Genomic DNA, 20697 nt, shown 5'->3' on the forward strand with positions numbered 1-20697 from the left:
AATACATGTGGGTTTTGCTCTGGTTGCCCTGTTGCAGGAGAACTTTCCTGCAATGCAGGCCATTTTAAACTTGTCGGAAGGCTTTTATTTAGAGATGCTTTAAGGATCTTGTCGTCAATACATTCGATTTACATTTAAGTAATTTAGCAGACACAGACTATGTCCCAAAGGGCACTCTTTTCCCTATTAAGTGCACTACTTTTGACAATGGCCCATAAGGTAATGTAAGTGAATCTCTCTGCAGAAAGTGGGGAATAATTTTGTCTTGTGGCAATTCTGTGCACATTTTATGGAGGAATATTTTATTTTATTTTTAAGACTGTAAAATACATGTTCCACAGGAATGTTAAGATGACAGATGGGAGATATTTTATCAGTACAAAGCAATCAGATTAAAGCATTGTTGGTTAAGGGCTTGTAAGTAAGCATTTCACTGTAAGGTATTCACCTGTTGTATTTGGCGCATGTGACAAATAAAATGTGATTTGATTTGAGATCATGTCTGTATGGGTATTGTGATATAATCTAAGTAGTTTATGAATTTTACCATTCATCCTTAGTTGGCTTTAAGTTTTGATGTGACCAGGTCGTTTCTGTCCTCTTCTCCAGGCCTACCTATTCAGAGCTGAAGAAAACATGCTGAAGATAATCAGTGAAGTCAAGGGCAGCAAGGTGGGAATTAGTAGCCAGATATCTTTACGGCCAGGTTCCCTGACACAGATTAAGCCTAGTCTTGTACTAAAAATCTCCATTGAACATTTTAGTCTAGAACTGGGTATAAGCTTTGTCTGGGAAACTGGAAATTAATGTCTTGATTTTGAGGCAGAACTCGATCATACCTCCTCACTGCAAAATCAATTGGTGACAACTGCTGGCTTCATAAATAAATTTGATTGATTTGATCGACTGTATTGATTTGAAACTTGTTTTCCTATACTGTAGCTCGGCTCGTATTTTGGTGCCAGTGTGTGTGCCGTGGACCTGAATGGAGATGGCCTGTCTGATCTACTGGTAGGATCTCCCATGTACAGCACCGTGAGAGAGGAAGGACAAGTCCATGTCTACATAAACCAAGGAGCCGTAAGTACTGGGATCTTTCCCAATCCGTTTTTCCTTCAATTCAATACAACTTTATATTTGTCCCCTCAGGGGCAATTAAGATAGGCTTGTCACTTACAAGTATCATAATCAACACCCTCCACATAAATAATACAGTATACGACAGACAACCTTGATTTCCCTGATTCCTTTTCTTGCCTTCTCAAAACTCATTGGAGGAGAAGGTCAGGGGGGAGGGACATTGGATCTTCTCTTCCAATGTGGCTTGAGAAGGAGGTGAGGAGTGAGGATGCGAGGATTCGAGGAAAAACGAATTGAGTGAGATACAACCTTTCTTTCACCCCTATCATAAAAAAAAGTTGTTGTGCAGTTATTGTGTGTCTATTTGTGTGAGTTTTGCAAATAGCCTTGGATCTAATGTAATTTGATGGTCCATTACCTATTGAAATTTTTACTCTAAACTTTGTGAGGCTGGTATATGGTACACTGTCCCTGAAGACACAGTATTTGTTAAAACAGAACAACATCAATAGAGACTTCCTACCTCACATCACATCTCACACACATACTGTTATCTTCACAACTTAACTCTGTAGTTCTTAAATATGATAGTAGTTAAGCATCTCATACAATACTGGTGTTGTGCACTGTTATAACAAAAACCGTTCAAAACCAATGATGGTATCACTTAACATTAAGTTGCTCTTATACCTATGTAGTAACATCTAGACTAACTATTCAGCTTTCAGAACAATGAGATAACTTTATAGAAATTAATATGCTCAAGTAAAGAGATTTTTCTTTTATTGTAATTTCCTATAAAAAGAAGAGGCTGGAGTTACTATATTACTGTACTGTCTTATACACTGGCAGATGATATAAAGCAACACAGCATGTTGATAGCAGGACCTGAGGACTGTTTCTATGACTGATGAGTTTGTATTACGGAACGCTAAACCAGCAGATATCTGCTACATTTATAGTGTACTACTAAGGACCAGGCAACTCTGCATGACATGAGTAACTTGACGTAATTACCAACCTAATGACTGCAATTACATGGAGCTTAGCTAGCTACTTCCCCCACATATCTCCATCAGCAAATGACTGTTTCTTTCTTCCCGGATCAACTTTACAAGCCATTACCCTGGGCGAGAGAAGGATTATTAAGACTGTAAATTGATGTGTTTTAAGGCTAATATGAAGGAAGCAGAGTTTCAGTTGGTGGGAAGCAACTCCTATGCTGCCAGATTTGGGGAGACCATAACTGATCTGGGAGATATTGATGATGATGGCTTTGCTGGTGAGTGTTACGCGTATTTTTTTGCAAAGATATAAAGCAATTCTTACTTTATCTTTAAAGTTATAAGGATTTGTCACAGTACAGCAAAACTTAGGTTGACAAAATCAGCTACCCTAGCTAATGTGCCAATGTTCTGCATAGTTTTTGGTAAAAAATAAATACAAATAAAGTGAAATTGAACTTGGTGGTATTCCAAGTAGGTACTGTCCCATTTGTTGCACAATAAAATCTCTGTATATTTCAGTTGAATGAAATGTAGCCTGATCCACCATCCGGACCACTGCGCTCTCATTTAGTTTCATTGTAAGCTCGCAAGATCAGGATGGTTGATCAAGGCTATGAGCAATTGGCAGCTTTAAAACTAACAGAAAGCGAGCTATGCCAGTCAGAAGGAACTACACTAAAGTCTGTGGTAATATTGGGTAACTGGGTACGAAGATACACACCATAAACCAGCCCCACTCAACACAGAGGCAATACCACCAACCAACCAACCAACCACATCCCCTACAGCTGATCACAGGACCCCAGCACACTTCTAACTGCCACTTACACCAGCCTAACTGCCAGTTCCTCAACACCAGCACACACACCCACACACACACACACACACACACACACACACACACACACACACACACACCAGGGTTGGGGTAAATTCTATTTAAATTCTTGTCAATTCAGAACTCTAGAATTCAGAACTCTAGAATTCCAATGCTCTTCAATGCTTTTCAATTAGGAAAATCTGGAATTGGAATTTGGTTTACTTTCTGAATTGGGGCAGCAGGTAGCTTAGTGGTTAGAGCGTTAGACTAGTAACCGAAAGGTTGCAAGATCAAATCCCCGAGCTGACAAGGTAAAAATCTGTCATTCTGCCCCTGAACAAGGCAGTTAACCCACTGTTCCTAGGCCGTCATTGAAAATAAGAATTGGTTCTTAACTGACTTGCCTAGTTAAATAAAGGTTAGGAAAAAAAGAGCACCCTAATTCCTATATAGTGCACTAATTAACTACATTACTCTACGGGCCCTGATCAAAAGTAGTGCACTATATAGGGAATATGGTGCCATTTGGGGCGTATCCTAAGTTAACCCCTGACTGACTGTAAATGTGTTCCAGATGTGGCAGTGGGGGCTCCGCAGGAAGAAGAGCTGCGTGGGGCTATATATATCTACAATGGGAGGAAAACAGGGATCTCTCAGACCTTCTCTCAAGTATGTACTCAGCAATGGCTATGTCCCTTCCAGCTGCTGTTTGTCCGCAGACTTCAGGGACAGGAGATTACTGGAAGGAAGGGAGGAGTGAAGGGAAGAGGGGTCAGGGTGTCCCTCCTCTGACCAACGATCAGGGACAATAGATTGAAGGGAGGGAGATAGGACGTGAGGATCAAATGTGCCTTTATTTCTCTCTTTTCTCTCATACAGTTGGAAGAGAGTTCATGACTCTGAATTGCTACGATTTCCTTAAACTGTTTGGTCTCCTGCTTTTCTCTGTCTGAGCATGTGAGACAGTTTACATGAAGCAGTTACATTTAAATTAGCTTTTAGTTATGGAATACCATGAAGATAAATCAATGTATATGTAAATAAATGTATCTCAATGTAGAATACAACCTCTTGGAGAAAATATAGTCACTGTATATCCAAATACAGATAAATTACCTTACTTGAATCTCAAAGCTCCGTACTAGAAAAAATCTGAAATGTGTACTGTACAGCTTACATCTGGTAGTCATAGTCAGCTCTCTTGGTTTGGGAAACAAAATGAAGTGTATGAAGTGTGTAAAGTACAGAGGGTTAGCCGTAAGAATAATCAAGCTGTTCTTGTTCCATCATCAGAGGATCACTGGCTCTGTTCTGGGTAATGAGTTAAAGATGTTCGGCCAGTCTGTGTCAGGAGGCATCGATGTTGATGAAAACGGTTACCAAGGTAATGATCCCTTTCTTGACTGTCAACGTTGTGTACAGTGCTTCCCTCCAGTACAATGTTTGAGTCTGTCTCGGTTTCTCTACTGCTGACTAGAACAGAACACACTGTAATGTCCTGTTATTATGTCACACATGCTGTGCCTTAAATTAGTAAGGTCATCAAAACATGGCAGTGGTGGGAACAGAACTGAGGACAGGGGACGGGAAAATATGTGTGCACGTGGGTGAGTGTGTGTGTGTGTGTGTTGGCTGCTACCCAGGGAAAACCTAATTGGGCAGTGGGAATATCCTGAGGTTTAAATTAGGGTCACTGCTGATGGTTGTCTGCTTACTCTCTGCTTCTCATCTTCGCATCTTCCACTAGTGATACACTGTGAACTTAACAGGATATACGGTAGACTGACAGAGAGAGAGATGTAGACAGTTAGTCATATCTTAGAACTGGTACATTGTAAAGTATTGTGTACTAAATTATTGTGTCAATAAAGTATTGTGTCAATAAAACATTTCATTCATTTTTTTCATGTGTTATTTGTTTTAATTGTTGTTTTATAGATTGATTTGTAATGCAAGTGTTAAATACTTATCTAAAAACAAAACGCATCAGTTTATTACCACACTGTAAAATATATCCTGTTGTTTTTATGGTAATTTACTGGCAGACAGTTACCTGTAAGTTACTGTAGGAAAAAAAGTACAGTATGTTACAATAACTTCCAAAGAAACATTGGTTTAACAGTACATTGCTGTAAAGTTTATAGGAGTTTTTGTTACAGTGCAGTAAACTGTGTGAATACATTTTGTCTGCAGGCTGATGTGGATTGAATGAACAAACGAATGACCAAATGACTGACTGAATGAACAAATGAATGAATGAACAAATGAATGAATTAAAAACATTCCACTGATGTCTTATGAGTTGTTCTAAACTGAGTAACAAACTGGTTTAGAGCTTTAACAAGTCTAGAGAGCCTTGCAGCCAGATAGGCCTATAGCAGGAAATTGCATGTTCAAGAAAATGACAGCTATCTATCTGCATCTCTCTAAATTACAGATGTAGCAGTAGGGGCCTTCCTCTCAGACTCAGCTGTGGTTCTGAGGTAAGAACTGTGTTACATATCACATTACTTCCACTAGATAACTAGTCTCTGAAACTAGAATTACTGCATTCATGTCAGAGATGTCGGGTAGAGGTTAAGCTTTCAATGAACATTGGTCAACATTTTATCTTACATTTCATTATTTTACTTTCTAAATATGACCTCAGTGAAAGTGGCCTGGCCCATGTATTTGACCTGTATAGTGCCCTGGCCATTTTTACCTTTTGTAATACCTTTTGGTTTGTAGATTTGTTTGTCTTCTGGCCCATATACTGTAGCTCCCATATTCTAATGCAAATGTACAATTGAATTTGTTTTGACACAGAGTGTCGATGTGTTGTTTTCATGTTGTTGACATGTTGTCGTCTCCCTGTGCCAGGACTCGTCCAGTGATAGTGGTAGAAGCCTTCATGCCCCTGCCTGTCAGTGTAAACCGCTATGTAGCGCTGTGTTCTGACAACGGTCTCCCTGCTGTCTGCATCAATGCTACAGTCTGCTTCAGGGTCCATGCTCGACACGTCACCTCTTCAATAGGTGAGCAGACCCTCTACCCGTGCCCCTGGCTCCCTCATAGCCCTGCACTGTGAAAACAACCTGTCTGTTTGCATTGTGTTAATCATTACATTAGTGAAGGTTATGTGTGCAGGGGCACTTACAAACAAAAGCCAGTTTTGATTCTACTGTGTGTACTTAATAGTGACATAAAACACATTTTTCAAACATGCTATAGTAATGTGAGCATTACTATACTACTAGTTTGTATGTGGAAAATTGTACAATGCACAAAGTCTAGTGTAGGAAATAGTTATAAAAGCCCTGACCTGGACTAGTTGACAGAAAACACTGTTGTGTCGGAGACAGACTTTTTCTGTTTTCTTATCACTGTCAGTCCTTCCATCTTATCACTAGTCCCTGAGGCACTGGGCAGTTGGTTAGTTTGTTAACCCTGCCTTAACAAGGGTTATCTCTGCAGAGCATTCCTGTGGTGAAAGTGTCTGTTAGAGCCTGTAAGGCTCTGGCACAGCCCTGTCCTGATAGATAGAATGATGTTGTCCATCTAGGGTACCATGTTTTTAACCGCCTATGTTCCTCAATATTATGTTTTTGGTGAAATTTTAAATGGTGAATTACAGAAATTATTTAAGTTATTCAAAGTTATCTTGTATCGCTGTGAAACATCAGTCCTTTGATAGTAAACGAAAATGACTAATTTGAAGTGTCTTGCGAAATAAAACACAAGTCAATGTTATCCTCATTCAAAATATGTTTTCTCCATCTATAGTACATTTATGATTAGGGCTGGGTCTGGGGTTGTGGATGGGGCTGAGAAAGAGGCTGGGTCTGGGGCTAGGCCTTGGGCTGGTAGTAAGGCTGGGTTGCAGGCTGGGGTTGGGGCTGGGAGCCTGGGCTGGGATTGACGCTGTGGCTGAGCCTGGGGTTGTGGCTGGGTCTGCGGTTGAGGTTGGGGCTGGGGCTGAGCCTGGGATTGAGGCTGGAGTTGAGACTGGGGCTGAGACTTGGGTTGTGAATGGATCTGGGGTTGAGGCTTGGATCTAGATCTGTATGTCTGGGTCTGGGGTTGAGGCTGGGTTGAGGCTTGGATCTAGGTCTGTATGTCTTGGTCTGGGACTGGGATTGAGGCTGGGGTTGAGGCTTGGTCTATGTCTGTATGTCTGGGTCTGGGGTTGAGGCTGGGTCTCGGTCTGTATGTCTGGGGTTGAGCCTGGGTCTAGGTATGTATGTCTGGGATTGAGGCTGGGTCTAAGTCTGTATGTCTGGGGTTAAGGTTGGGTCTAGGGTTGAGACTGGTTCTAGGTCTGTATGTCTGGGATTGAGGCTGGGTCTAAGTCTGTATGTCTGGGCTTGAGCCTGGGTCTAGGTATGTATGTCTGGGGTTGAGGCTGGGTCTAGGTCTGTATGTCTGGGGTTAAGGCTGTGTCTAGGTTTGTATGTCTGGAGTTGAGGCTGGGTCTAGGGTTGAGCCTGGGTCTAGGTCTGTTTGTCTGGGATTGAGGCTGGGTCTGGGATTGAGGATGGATCTAGGTCTGTATGTCTGGGGTTGATGCTGGGTCTAGGTCTGTATGTCTGGGGTTGAGGCTGAGTCTAGGTCTGTATGTCTGTGGGTTGAGGCTGGGTCTAGGTCTGTGTGTCTGGGGCCCTGGTTCATGTCAACTCTGGGTGCTCTCTGAAACAAAATATTGTTACCTCAATGCTTCCCTCTCTCACTTTCCTTTCCACCTTCTCTCCCTCCCACTCTCCACCCCCCTCACCCACTCTCACCCATAGTGCTCCAGTATAATCTGACAGCAGACACGCAGCACAAGGAGTCCTTCCCCTCACGTTTCCATTTCCACGGAAACGGGACGTCCAACGCTACAACAGGGCGGGTCAAGACCAGACACGACCAGCTGACCTGCGTCCCCCACCAGGCCTTCATGAGGGTGAGTAAGAGGTCAGGGGTAAGGGGTCGGGATGTGAGGGTCAGCAGCTGTAACCACTGAGAACTGTTGTCAGGTATGCAATGGCTTCAGGTCAGTTTAGAACCCCAGCCCAGATACTATAATCACTAGCTCAGAGTCAGTTATTGTAAGACCCTTTGCGTGGCCTCAAGTCAGTTTAGACTGTGGAGTCAATTATTAAAATATCAGCATGCTACTGCCAGGCATCAAAGAACTGACTTCAGGGCAGGTCAGCATGCTTCTTTTTTTTTGGATCGTATTTTTTGTACTTTTATTAACCCCTCCAACCCCTCTTTGGAGGACAAATATATTTTAGTTTTTTTACTGCTTTTCTGCTACATATACACACATTTTACATACTTTTATATAAAGCAGTCAAATAACAATAAAATAATAATACATTACTAAACATAAGCTCTTTAATTCCAACCCTCACCCACCTATCACCATCGACCACCCTCATTTGGTTTCCATGTGCCATATATTTTTAAATTGTGCTGTGATGTTTTACATAAACGTTTTACCTTTCTAATCGTATACTATCCACAGATTGTGAGCTAAAGATGAAAACCTTTCCTACGAGTATTACTTAATTATTTATTGACTGACTATGGCTTTCCAAATCGCCAAACACTGCTATTTGTAAGGTTAATTTTAAGTGCATGTTGTGATTTTTTTAACCATTGCTGAACCTGTGACCAGAAACAAGCTACATAGGGGCAATACATACATATATAAATTATCTATTGATTCTGTCTCTTCGCAGCAAAATCTACAGAGCTGAGATTGTTGTATGCCCCATATATATAGCATTCTGTTGGTGGCAAGAATTTTATATAATAATTTTAATTGGAAAACTCTAAGTGTTGAATGAAGTGTAGTTTTTTGTACCAGTTCATAAACCATGTGCCATGTAATTGGTACATCGAAAATCTCTTCCCATTTATTTTGCAACCTGTATGGCGCAGCTGTCAACATTTTTGTCCTCAAATGATACTGGTATATTTTTCTATTTATGCCAGTTCCTTTCAGCCAATTTGTATCTTTAATATTGGCAGGCAAACAAGTTCCTTACCTTCTCCCTTTTCCCCTTGCCTCCTCCATTTTTGTGGTAGTGCTGCAATCAGTTGGTTTTACATTTGGATTGAGCAGATATTCACAAATATTTTCGATAGCTGCATATGTGACATAACTCCTTCGTTTCTATTCATAATATCGTTAATAAATATAATACATTTTTTAGCAATTTTTTCCATAAAGAATGTTCAATTTTTTTATCAGTATATTTCAGTTTAACTATAACGTTTTTTGTAATATTTGTTCTGTCTTTTCTGGAGGATAAAACTGAAATTGTAACCAGCTTTGTATGGCTTAAGAAAGGGTGATACTTTAAACAACATTTGATTTTAAATTAGTCAGAAATGAGAAATTGTAATCTGTATAAAGGTAAAAAGGCAATTTTTGAACAAAGAATGAGCCTTTCTTAATAATCTATTGGAGAACCATTTTTGGTTTAAGTATAATTTATGTATGAGTGAAGCTTTTAGTGAGAGGTTTAGAGATTTAATATTTAATAATTTTTGGGCCCAAACTCATATTCATTATATAAATAGGTACGTTTAATTTTGTCTAACTTAGCATTCCAAGTAAAATGTAATCTTTTTTGCTCATATGATTTATAAAATGAGTAATCTGGAGTAGGCAGTGCCATTAGTAAGTAAGTAAACTGTGATAGGACCAAAGAGTTAATCAATGTGATTTTTCCATAAATAGACAAGTATTTCCCTCTCCATGGTTGCAGAATCTTATGTATTTTTGCTAACTGTCCATTGAAATTGATTGTGGTAAGTTCATTTATATTTTTTGAGATGTGAATACCAAGTATGTCTACTTCACCATCCGCCCATTTTATTTGTAAACTACAAGGGAGTGTAAACACTGTATTTTTTAAAGATCCAATACGTAATATGGTACAGTTGTCATAATTAGGTTTTAATCCAGAGAGGCTAGAAAAGTGATCAAGATCTTCAATGAGACTGTGCAGGGACCAGATTGTGGACTTCAGCATACATCGACACTTTTGTTTTATCCCCTGGATGTCTAACCCCTTGATGATCTTTTTGGATCTAATTTTAATAGCTAACATTTCAATGGCTATAATAAAAAGATATGGAGATAACGGACAGCCTTGTTTTACTCTTCTTAAAAGCTCAATACTTTCTGAGAAGTAACCATTATTTACTATTTTCCATCTGGGGTTGCTGTATATAACTTTAACCCATTGTATAAGCGATTCACCAAAATTAAAGTAATCCAGGCATTTATATATAAATTTGAGTCATACTTTATCAAACGCATTTCAAAATCTGCTATGAAGACCAGGCCTGGTATCTTTGATGTTTCATAATGTTCAATTGTTTCAAGTAATTGTCGTATATTATCTCCAATATATCGTCCATGTAAAAAACCTGTCTGATCAGGATGAACAATATCTGGTAAAACCTGTGCTATGCATGTGCTATGCATTTTGCTAGGACTTCTGGTCAGGTCAGCATGCTACTGATAGAGATCAAAGCATTATGAGTCAGTAGAGTAGAGGGACATCAGGCATTGTCTGATTTCAGTCGATGAATCATCGGCTAGTTAGTTATCAGGATGGACCATCATTTGGGTAGCAACTGCGTCAGCAACCAATGACTCATTCAGTTTATGTCTGAGAAAGGGGTTTAATAAGGACAGTAGGTGACGTTGGGAAGTCCAGAACAATGTATCACGTTACATGGGAAGGAGCATAGTGAACTGGATAATAATAAAGCGGGACTGGGAGGAAATGAGTGGAGGGGAGGAGTGGTTAATACTCAAGTGTCTGGTGGAGCCCCTCTGGACTCTCAGTCACTCTCTCTCTCTCTCTCTCTCTCTCTCTCTCTCTCTCTCTCTCTCTCTCTCTCTCTCTCTCTCTCTCTCTCTCTCTCTCTCTCACACTCTCTCTCTCACACTCTCTCTCTCTCTCACACTCTCTCTCTCTCTCTCTCTCTCTCTCTCTCTCTCTCTCTCTCTCTCTCTCTCTCTCTCTCTCTCTCTCTCTCTCTCTCTCTCTCTCTCTCTCTCTCTTCTCTCTCTCTCTCTCTCTCTCTCTCATTCTAATCAGGGCCATCTAAGCTAGCTCATGTTTTAACCCATGCACTAATTAAAGGATGACACTCTAGTCTCTCTTTGTGCTAGACCATACTAGGCTGTTCTTATTAATAGTTAAAGATGGAGGTATTGGAGACTTTAAACCAGACACATTATCTGTCAGAGGAAATCCCAATGAAGGTGCGTGTGCGTGCGTCTGTGTGTGTTTGTACATTTTATGTATTTTTTTTTTTAAATGTGATTAATGGGTTATGGCAGTAATGAATGTTATAAACAGACGTGACAGTACAGCAGTAAAGGGGACTGGTAGGGGAATGTGAGTGACTGATGTGACATGGGGCTAATAGTGGCTGAAGGGCTTTTGCCTAGTCTTTTGATCTCCCATTTCTGTATCAATCTCACACAACTCCCTCATACTCTATGCACTTTGAAAAAGTTTTAAATACTGTAATTCATATGTACAGTCGTGGCCAAAAGTTTGGAAAATTACACAAATATTAATTTCCACAAAGTTTGCTGCTTCAGTGTCTTTAGATATTTTAATCAGATGTTACTATGGAATACTGAAGTATAATTACAAGCATTTCATAAGTGTCAAAGGCTTTTATTGACAATTACATGAAGTTGATGCAAAGAGTCAATATTGCCAGTGTTGACCCTTCTTTTTCAAGACCTCTGCAATCCACCCTGACATGCTGTCAATTAACTTTTGGGCCACACCATGATGATGGCAGCCCATTATTGCATAATCAATGCTTGGAGTTTGTCAGAATTTGTGGGGTTTTGTTTGTCTACACGCCTCTTGAGGATTGACCACAAGTTCTCAATGGGATTAAGGTCTGGGGAGTTTCCTGACCATGGATCCAAAATATCGATGTTTTGTTCCCAGAGCCAATTAGTTATCACTTTTGCCTTATGGCAAGGTGCTCCATCTTGCTGGAAAAGGCATTGTTCATCATCGAACTGTTCCTGGATGGTTGGGAGAAGTTGCTCTCGGAGGATGTGTTGGTACCATTCTTTATTCATGGCTGTGTTCTTAGGCAATATTGTGAGTGAGCCCACTCCCTTAGCTGAGAAGCAACCCCACACATGAATGGTCTCAGGATGCTTTACTGTTGGCATGACACAGGACTGATGGTAGCACTCACCTTGTCTTCTACCGTAAAAGGTTTTTCCAGATGCCCCAAACAATCAGAAAGGGGATTCATCAGAGAAAATGACTTTACCCCAGTGCTCAGCAGTCCAATCCCTGTACCTTTTGCAGAATATCAGTCTGTCCCTGATGTTTTTCCTGGAGAGAAGTGGCTTCTTTGCTGCCCTTTTTGACACCAGGCCATCCTCCAAAAGTCTTCGCCTCACTGTGCGTGCAGATGCACTCACAGCTGCCTGCTGCCATTCTTGAGCAAGCTCTGTACTGGTGGTGCCCCGATCCCACAGCTGAATCAACTTTAGGAGACGGTCCTGGCGCTTGCTAGACTTTCTTGGGCGCCCTGAAGTCTTCTTCACAACAATTGAACCGCTCTCCTTGAAGTTCTTGATGAGCCGATAAATGGTTGATTTAGGTGCAATCTTACTGGCAGCAATATCCTTGCCTGTGAAGCCCTTTTTGTGCAAAGCAATGATGACGACACGTGTTTCCTTGCAGGTAACCATGGTTGACAGAGGAAGAACAATGATTCCAAGCACCAGCCTCCTTTTGAAGCTTCCAGTTTGTTATTCGAGCTCAATCAGCATGACAAAGTGATCTCCAACCTTGTCTTTGTCAACAGTCACACCTGTGTTAACAAGAGAATCACTGACATGATGTCAGCTGGTCCTTTTGTGGCAGGGCTGAAATGCAGTGAACATGTTTTTGGGGGATTCAGTTCATTTGCATTGCAAAGAGGGACTTTGCAATTAATTGCAATTCATCTGATCACTCTTCATAACATTCTGGAGTATATGCAAATTGCCGTCATATAAACTGAGGCAGCAGACTTTGTGAAAATTAATATTTGTGTCATTCTCAAAACTTTTGGCCACGACTGTAGAGTTCAGCTGTGGTTTAGGTTTTTCTCTCCACCCACATACAGTAGAGTCATTTTAGTGTTGTGTTTCCGAGCTCCTGTATGTTAATGAAGGGCCTATGGGGAGTGTGCTTTCCATGTGTACAGAGAGAGAACACCACATGCTGTTTCTCGATTGTGACCAAACCAAACCTCACAGAGTGGAGAAAGTTTTGAATGCATGGCTAATGAAGCGCTGGTTTATAGCTGCTATGTGTGCTCACTGAAAAAATAAGAGAGGGTGGGACATAGGAATCATTCAAGCGTCTCGCTCTATAGATACCATTCTTTATTTTTCAATGTTATGTATTCAATCATTCAGTTATAGAAATGTATAGCAGTCCTTTTTTGGTATCATAGCATTACAACTTAGTCAGAACACTTTTAGCAACAATTTAGCAAAAGATTAAATAGATATCTTTGTCTTTAAAAAACAACTATATCAGAATTAGGAGATGACTATCCCTCCTTAAGCTAAGCGCAGGTGTCTGAGCTGGAGGAGAGGTTCTTTGGGACATCTGCAGTGGCCACAAGCCAAGTCTTTTAGTGGGACAGACAGCACAGGACACTGTAACATTGTGCCAGAGCACAGGCAGACCCCCACAACAACCTACCCCAGAACATCCATTAGCAAGGTCAAGCAAGAAGCTCCCCACTTCTCAAGGTTGTATGTAAATTGATCCTTTAATTTTCTCTTTCTCTTTACCGCTTGTAGAAAGATGTCCGAGATATCTTCACACCCATCCATTTTGAGGTTTCGTACGCCCTCAGAGAGCACACTGTCCATAACGGGGGATCCACTTTCCCTGTTCTGAAACCCATACTGCAGCAGAGAGGGGGACACGGTAACCTGGTGGCCAATAAGGTGAGTCTCATAGGGCCAGTTTCCCAGACACAGATTAAGGCCTATATTCAATCCGATCAAACGTTAACAGGCGATAGTGGACACCCGCATAGCTGATGTTTTGGCGGTGTCGGAGATGAAACTCAGTTGGAGCTGTCAAATCGGTGAGCAGATGCAGATCATTGTCATGAAGCCACACCCATCCAACTTGCATTAGAAGTTCAGAATGAGAAAGTGTAGGCTATACAGAAATAATGACACTTAAATTGAAAATCATTAGACAAAATAAATAATGAGGATTTATATCAGCCTTATCGAGGTGTAGATTACGCCACACATTCCAGTGTTCGAATTTGTAAACAAGGCTGCATAGGATTTCTCTTAATTCAAATCCATGCAGCCAATGGAAAAACTATAATTTTGATGTCATGGATAGTCAGTCCTGGTATCCATAGCTCTGTCTATGAATTTGAGAGTGGTTACATTTCTCCGTCTCTCAGCTTTTCAATGAAACCGAGGCGGGGTGACCATTTTGTTATTGTTTCAAGGAAAGGATTCTAGCTTTAAGAATCATGCTCAATGGAGAATCTACATTGAAAGTGCTCTTTAGCCCAGATACTAGGCTTAATCTGTGTCCGGGAAACTAGCTCTACAGTTCTCCACTCATATTGATGCATGGTATGGTAGAGGATTCCAAAGGTGGGACCAAGGCATTGTTTTACAAGTCACAAGTAAGTTTCAAGTCCCAAGTCAAGTCTCAAGTAAAGACAGGGTAGACCGAGTCAAGTCTCAAGTCAAGACCGACAAGTCTCAAGTCAAGTCCCAAGTTCTAAACTTTGAGTTTCGAGTCCTAAACAAGTCATAATGTGCTCTTCACCAAATGTAATACCATTTCATATTTTTAACAAGAGTAATAGTTAGTATATTACGTTTACGCAAATCATGAATGCTTTTAAAAATATATATTTATTATTTTCCAAATAAACTTTATATTTCCAAGGAAATACGTGGGTAGCCATGAGAAAGACCCCCCCCCCCCCAATAGCGATCGACTATTGAGGATCGATATGGGGGCGCAATCGGACGATGTAGGCTTGTACACAATCGCCCAACCTTAACACACACACCCACCCCCACACACACTCTCTGTGTGGTTACAGTAGGCTAACGCATGTCAATGGTTTTAGGAACAGCAGTAACATCAGGCAGGATTTAGGCTACCAACTGCCTAGCCAGTTGTAACTCAATCTTGGGTGCAATGATCTTGTTTCTGCACTGACAGACTGTGTGGAGGCTCGTTGATTTAACGTTACGTTAGCCTACATGCTTCACTAGTAAAATTATATAGCTGTTGGCTATATTAGCCACGACTTACCGTTCTTTGTGCAGCTTCAAATGTCGAACAAAGTTTGAAGTTGTTGCGCCTCTGTCTGTAATTTTCTTCCTGCATGTTTTGCAAGTTGCAATCCGTTTTTTGTAGTCTTTATATCCAAAAATAATAATTTTGGGTATCATCTTTCCAAGGGCTCCATCTGATTTCACCCCCCGACGTTCCTCTGCATAGCCACGCGCAACTTTTTCTCAGCTGGCACAATTTGATTGGCTGCTGTCCGATTCAAACTGTAATCCGTTAAATGAAGAGTTGATGCGCTGCACACTTTTTTTTAATAGCATCATTTTTTATATTTGCGCTTGGGGAGGGTACTAAGTCAGTCCGAGTCAAAAGGCTCAAGTCCAAGTTGTCAAGAGTCATTGGTGTTAAAGTCAAAGTCGAGTTGCAAATCATCATATTTGTGACTCGAGTCTGACTCAAGTCCAAGTCATGTGACTCGAGTCCACACCTCTGGAGGATTCATAACTATACGGAAGGCCCCATCATCTTACACTTTATTTGCACCTTTCCTATCCATAGACAGAGTTTGCTCGGTACTGTTCATTGGCCAACTGCTCAACCAATCTGCAGGTCTCTGCTCAACTGGTGTTACCACAGTAAGTACAGTAGCATTTCATCATGTTCAATTACAATATGTTTTCTTTTTCTCACAACCTTTTGTCTTGAAGCTTTGACTTTCTATTTCTCATCTCTGCTGTAGACAAAGCTGAGATCTTGAAAGATTCATTTTACAAATTAAATGTACAGCATTTAAAACAAACAGTATTTCTCGAGGGAAAACAACCTTCATGGGACCTAGATCAAGTGTTGTCAGTAGAGCCTCCATTACACCAATATGGTCACACTTAAATGCTTAACCGCCAGGCTAATACATGATCTGATTATTCATGAGGTGTGTGTGTGTGTGTGTGTGTGTGTGTGTGTGTGTGTGTGTGTGTGTGTGTGTGTGTGTGTGTGTGTGTGTGTGTGTGTGTGTGTGTGTGTGTGTGTGTGTGTGTGTGTGTGTGTGTGTGTGTGTGTGTGTGTGTCTGCTTGTGAGGCCCTCAGTGCTGGTGGTGTCAAGGAAACACACACATACCACCCCCTATACTGTAGGTCCTGGTCAAAAGTAATGCACTATGTAGGGAATATTGTGCCATTTGGGATGCAGCCCTAGTCTCAGTGCCAGCTCAGTTCAGTTCCCCTCCCTAAGGTGTAATTACTAATTCCCTAAAAGCCAGGAAACCAGCACGTCCCAGATGGCACCCTATTCCCTACAGTATGTAGTGCACTACTTTTGACCAGGACCCATTATGCCATTTGGGACATGTTGTTTCTCTCTGTTGTTTATAACTGTCACTGTTTAGTCTGTTGGTCTCCTCTGAAACCATGAACCTGGCACCTTTTCAAAAGTTATATGACTCAAGTCTAATGAAGTATGAAATAAGATGTTTTGTTGTATGACTAAAGTCAATTGAAGTTAGGCGATAATTGCCTACACGAGAGGGTATGATTCATTGTGGTTTTAGCACAGATGTCTGCTAGTCACAGGTATAAGGAGAGAGACTTTCAGTTTTATACTTAAGCAATAAGGCCCGAGGAGGTGTGGTATATGACCAATATACCACGGCTAAGGGCTGTTCATATGCACAAAGCAATGCACAGTGCCTGGAAACAGCCATTAGCCGTGGTATATTGGCTATATACCACAATCCTCCAAGGTGCCTTATTGCTATTATTAACTGGTTACCAATGTAATATACCACGGCGTTCAGCCAATCAGCATTCAGGGCTCAAACCACCCAGTGTATAATAAGACTGTTATTATTGCAGGAGACACAACAACATGCCGTACTTTGCACTTGGCAATGGGAAGACCATCATGTTGAACACAACCCTGGTGAACACTGGAGATGATGCATTCCTCCCCAGACTCCAGCTCCGATTCCCCAGTAACCTGCACTACATCAAAGTGCTTGACGCAGTAAGTGTTTGATTGATGTATTTATGTATTGATTACCCAAAGTTATGCCAAATTCTCACATGATCACCAATGTAATTTAGACGTTGTTGCACGGACAATTCAAGATACACACACAACTCTGTGAAAAAGCAGAAGAATCTGTGCCCTCTGGGATTGCAATAAGTAACTCACACAATCCCATCATCTATCTGTTATTGTTTGCAGGAGGAGAAGTTTGTGAGCTGTGACATTTCAGAGGAGAACAAGACAATAGTAGGAGTGGATTGCAGTGTGGGAAACCTGTACCTCAGCTCTGGGGCCAAGGTTGGCTTCACACTCAACCTGACTCCAACATTTCTCCAACCTTACTCTAACCTTACACCAATCTTACACCAAAGTTACTCCATTAAAGTGGATCTGAGTGTTCTCACTGCTTGTTGGAAACACCATCAGCTGAAGACTAATTTGAACTAATTACTGAGACCAATTTATTTAGTTAGGTGCCAATGTTCCTGCTGTGTCTTATTTTCCACAACTAATGCTGTTGTCTTGCTTGGTAACTTATGAGACTTTATGTCTTTTCTGCAGGTCAATATCAGTTTTCTGTTGGATGTGAACCAGAGTAGTAGTGTTGGTGACGTTAGCATCTCCATCAACACTAGTGGGTAAGTACAGACCCAACTTTGTTGAATGACAGTGTTATTGAGTGCAATGTTTCGACCCAAAGGTCTTTGTCAGTATCTTTCTTTCATGATTTTTTACAAGTAACTGGATGTGCTTACACTACTTCTGACCTAAGATCCGATCCCCTAACCCCCGAACACATTTTCTCTCCGAAATACATGAAATAATCAAATCACAGGAGGCTGGTGGCACCCATATTGGGGAGGACAGGCTCATAGAAATGGCTGGAACTGAATTAAATAGAATGGTTTCGAACTCATCAAATGCATGGTGTCCATGTGTCTGATACCATTCCATTTACTCCATTCAAGCCATTATTATGAGCTGTCCTCCCCTCAGCAGCCTCCTGTGAATCTAATGACATGTTTTTGAAATTGACGTCTTGTTACAACGTCGGTGACGTCTTGCTGCTGACCAGCCTTATTAAACCAAACAGGCAAACAGAGAATCGTAAAACAGCCCAGTGAGACACAGTGAGATATGATGTAGTGTATGTGTTTGTTCTGTTGTTAGGGGAACAGGAAACACAAAGTCTCAGTTAGCTGAATCATTCAAGTCAGAGGGTGCTGCAGGTTCCCTCTTTTGGGTTCTGTCCCATAGTTGTTTGATTGTGTGGTTAAGAAATTCTTCTGGCGGTCTGTGTTTTGTCATTTGGGTAAATAATGGCTTTGGAATGTTTGGCAATTCCAGAACACTCTGCTCTAACATTCCATGCTTGAACTAAACTGGAGTTTTGTTCAAAGACAATACATGTGAAGTTACTAAGACCTGTCTTCCTTCATACATTGGGGTGGCAGGTATCCTAGTGGTTAGAGCATTGGGAAAGTAACCAAAAGGTTGCTGGATCGAATCCCCGAGCTGACAAAGTAAAAATCTGTCATTTTCTCCCTGAACAACTGCGTTAGAGCTGTCAAATCCACAAGCAGCTCCCAGCATTATAGCTAAAGCGGACATTGCCCTTGGCTGCACGGAGTTGCATTAAGAGAAATCCCATGCAGCCTTGTTTAGAAGTTTGAACACTGGAATGTGAGATATAATCTACATCTCAATTAGGCTCGTCATTATTGCTATATGGCCCACACTTTCTCCTTCTGAACGCCAGTGGGGCGGGGTGTGACTTCATGACAATGATCAATTACGCTCATTGGTTGGTTTTGAGTCAGTATACTTTAACAGTATAATGGCATGAGCTATGTTATTAGGCCTGCATCACTATAAAATGTAATCAAAATAGATAATAAAAATGTTTTATCTTACATTGTGTATTTTCCAGGGACAATTATGAAAACGAGGATCTTCTGCACGACAACTCTGCCACTCTGATGTTACCACTGAGATATGGTGTAGATGTCAACATCCATGGGTAAGACACGGATTTACAGCAGTGGTAGGCAAAGCGGATGGTCTGGGGCCGGAACATAATTATAATCATTTGTACACACCAAACTGACCACAACTAAGCCCAAAAAGAGATTGAATTTGAAAATAACAATAGTTTAATTACTTCATTACATTGACACACGATCAAATCTCTCTTTTTTGTGTGGGAATACTTATGAACAGATTTCCTAAATTAAACTTTTTTTTGCTGAATTCCTGGTGATCTTGCAGTCTTTTTGACCAAAAACTATTTTTGCAAAAAATGTGGGGGACCAAAACAAATCACTTGAGGGCCGGTTTTGGCCTTTTCTCGACCCCTGATTTTACAGTAACAAAGACAGTTCCTTGCTCTTCATTGGCAGTATATATTTAAATTCATCTTATTGCACTTCATAAGATAATCACTGCTCTCCCTTGCAGGTTTATGACTCCAACATCCTTTGTATTTGGTGACCAGGCACCTATTCCAGTTGATTGCTACACAGAGACATTCAACTACACTTACAAGGTATGTACTGTATAGTACATACTTATGAGAGACTGATAGACTCACTAGAGCTTAGTTGGAGCTTTCAAATTAATGAATGAGTTTATACTGACCTGTGTACTTTCCTCCACTTGATAGGTTGTCAATATTGGTCCAAGCAAATCTCCCAACACGATAGTGGAGATTGATATTCCCAAGATCCTATCACCATATCCATACAGATTACTCCACATCACAGACTTCCATGTATGTTTGGGAATATTCATAACTTGTCACTTGTCTATTTTTAAACGTTCATCTAGATTATTATTATATTTTTCTGTTATTAAACTTTTCTATTATTCTACTTAATATGTGCATGTTTGCATTGTGATATAGGCATACATTAATGAATGTTTAACTTGTTTTCTTTTCCATCTGTCAGACGTCTCTTGGAGAATGCTCCATTCGAAATGACTCCATTGTGGTGGAGGATGACTGTGAGGTGCCACAGTCCTCTTTCATCAAAGAACTGGTCTTCTTCTTCTCCAAAACCAGCAAACGCAAAATGGTAAATATCACCCCCTACCTCCTCCTCCCTTCTGATATATAGTTATCTATACCACTAATTTTGTTGTTCCCTTTGTCCTTATTTCAGCATTAACATGTTATTGATGATTGTTGTATGTTTGCATATTTCCTGACGTTTTTTATTGTGAGAGCTTGGATGTGTTAGATTTCCAATGTATCCATTACACATGGCAAATAAAATATAAACTTGAATTTGAACCTTTCTCTCCATAGTTCTGTGCCCATGGTGATGACCTTTGCCTGACTCTGGAGTGTAGACTAGGAGATATGGACATTGCGAAAGAAGCCACCATTCACATGGAAGTGAAGCTGAATCCTACCGTTCTACAGCTCTCACCTGTAAACACTTCACTTATGTTACACATGCC

At 40.8% G+C, this 20697-nt stretch overlaps 1 protein-coding gene across 1 annotated transcript in view; it reads left to right on the forward strand.

Moving 5' to 3' along the window:
- LOC129820888 (integrin alpha-4-like) overlaps window positions 1-20697 on the forward strand; it is a 33308-nt gene that overhangs the window by 7981 nt on the left and 4630 nt on the right. The window contains exons 8-25 of the mRNA XM_055877964.1: window positions 610-672; window positions 943-1080; window positions 2254-2362; window positions 3482-3576; window positions 4201-4291; window positions 5345-5390; window positions 5770-5924; window positions 7677-7831; window positions 13745-13894; window positions 15786-15862; window positions 17079-17229; window positions 17434-17532; window positions 17797-17873; window positions 19166-19255; window positions 19693-19780; window positions 19898-20005; window positions 20184-20309; window positions 20543-20668. Of these exons, the coding sequence (XP_055733939.1) occupies window positions 610-672; window positions 943-1080; window positions 2254-2362; window positions 3482-3576; window positions 4201-4291; window positions 5345-5390; window positions 5770-5924; window positions 7677-7831; window positions 13745-13894; window positions 15786-15862; window positions 17079-17229; window positions 17434-17532; window positions 17797-17873; window positions 19166-19255; window positions 19693-19780; window positions 19898-20005; window positions 20184-20309; window positions 20543-20668 (1944 nt within the window). The remainder of the gene's footprint in view (window positions 1-609; window positions 673-942; window positions 1081-2253; window positions 2363-3481; window positions 3577-4200; window positions 4292-5344; window positions 5391-5769; window positions 5925-7676; window positions 7832-13744; window positions 13895-15785; window positions 15863-17078; window positions 17230-17433; window positions 17533-17796; window positions 17874-19165; window positions 19256-19692; window positions 19781-19897; window positions 20006-20183; window positions 20310-20542; window positions 20669-20697) is intronic.

Source organism: Salvelinus fontinalis, chromosome 23 (assembly GCF_029448725.1).
Source record: "Salvelinus fontinalis isolate EN_2023a chromosome 23, ASM2944872v1, whole genome shotgun sequence".
Lineage (NCBI taxonomy): Eukaryota > Metazoa > Chordata > Actinopteri > Salmoniformes > Salmonidae > Salvelinus > Salvelinus fontinalis.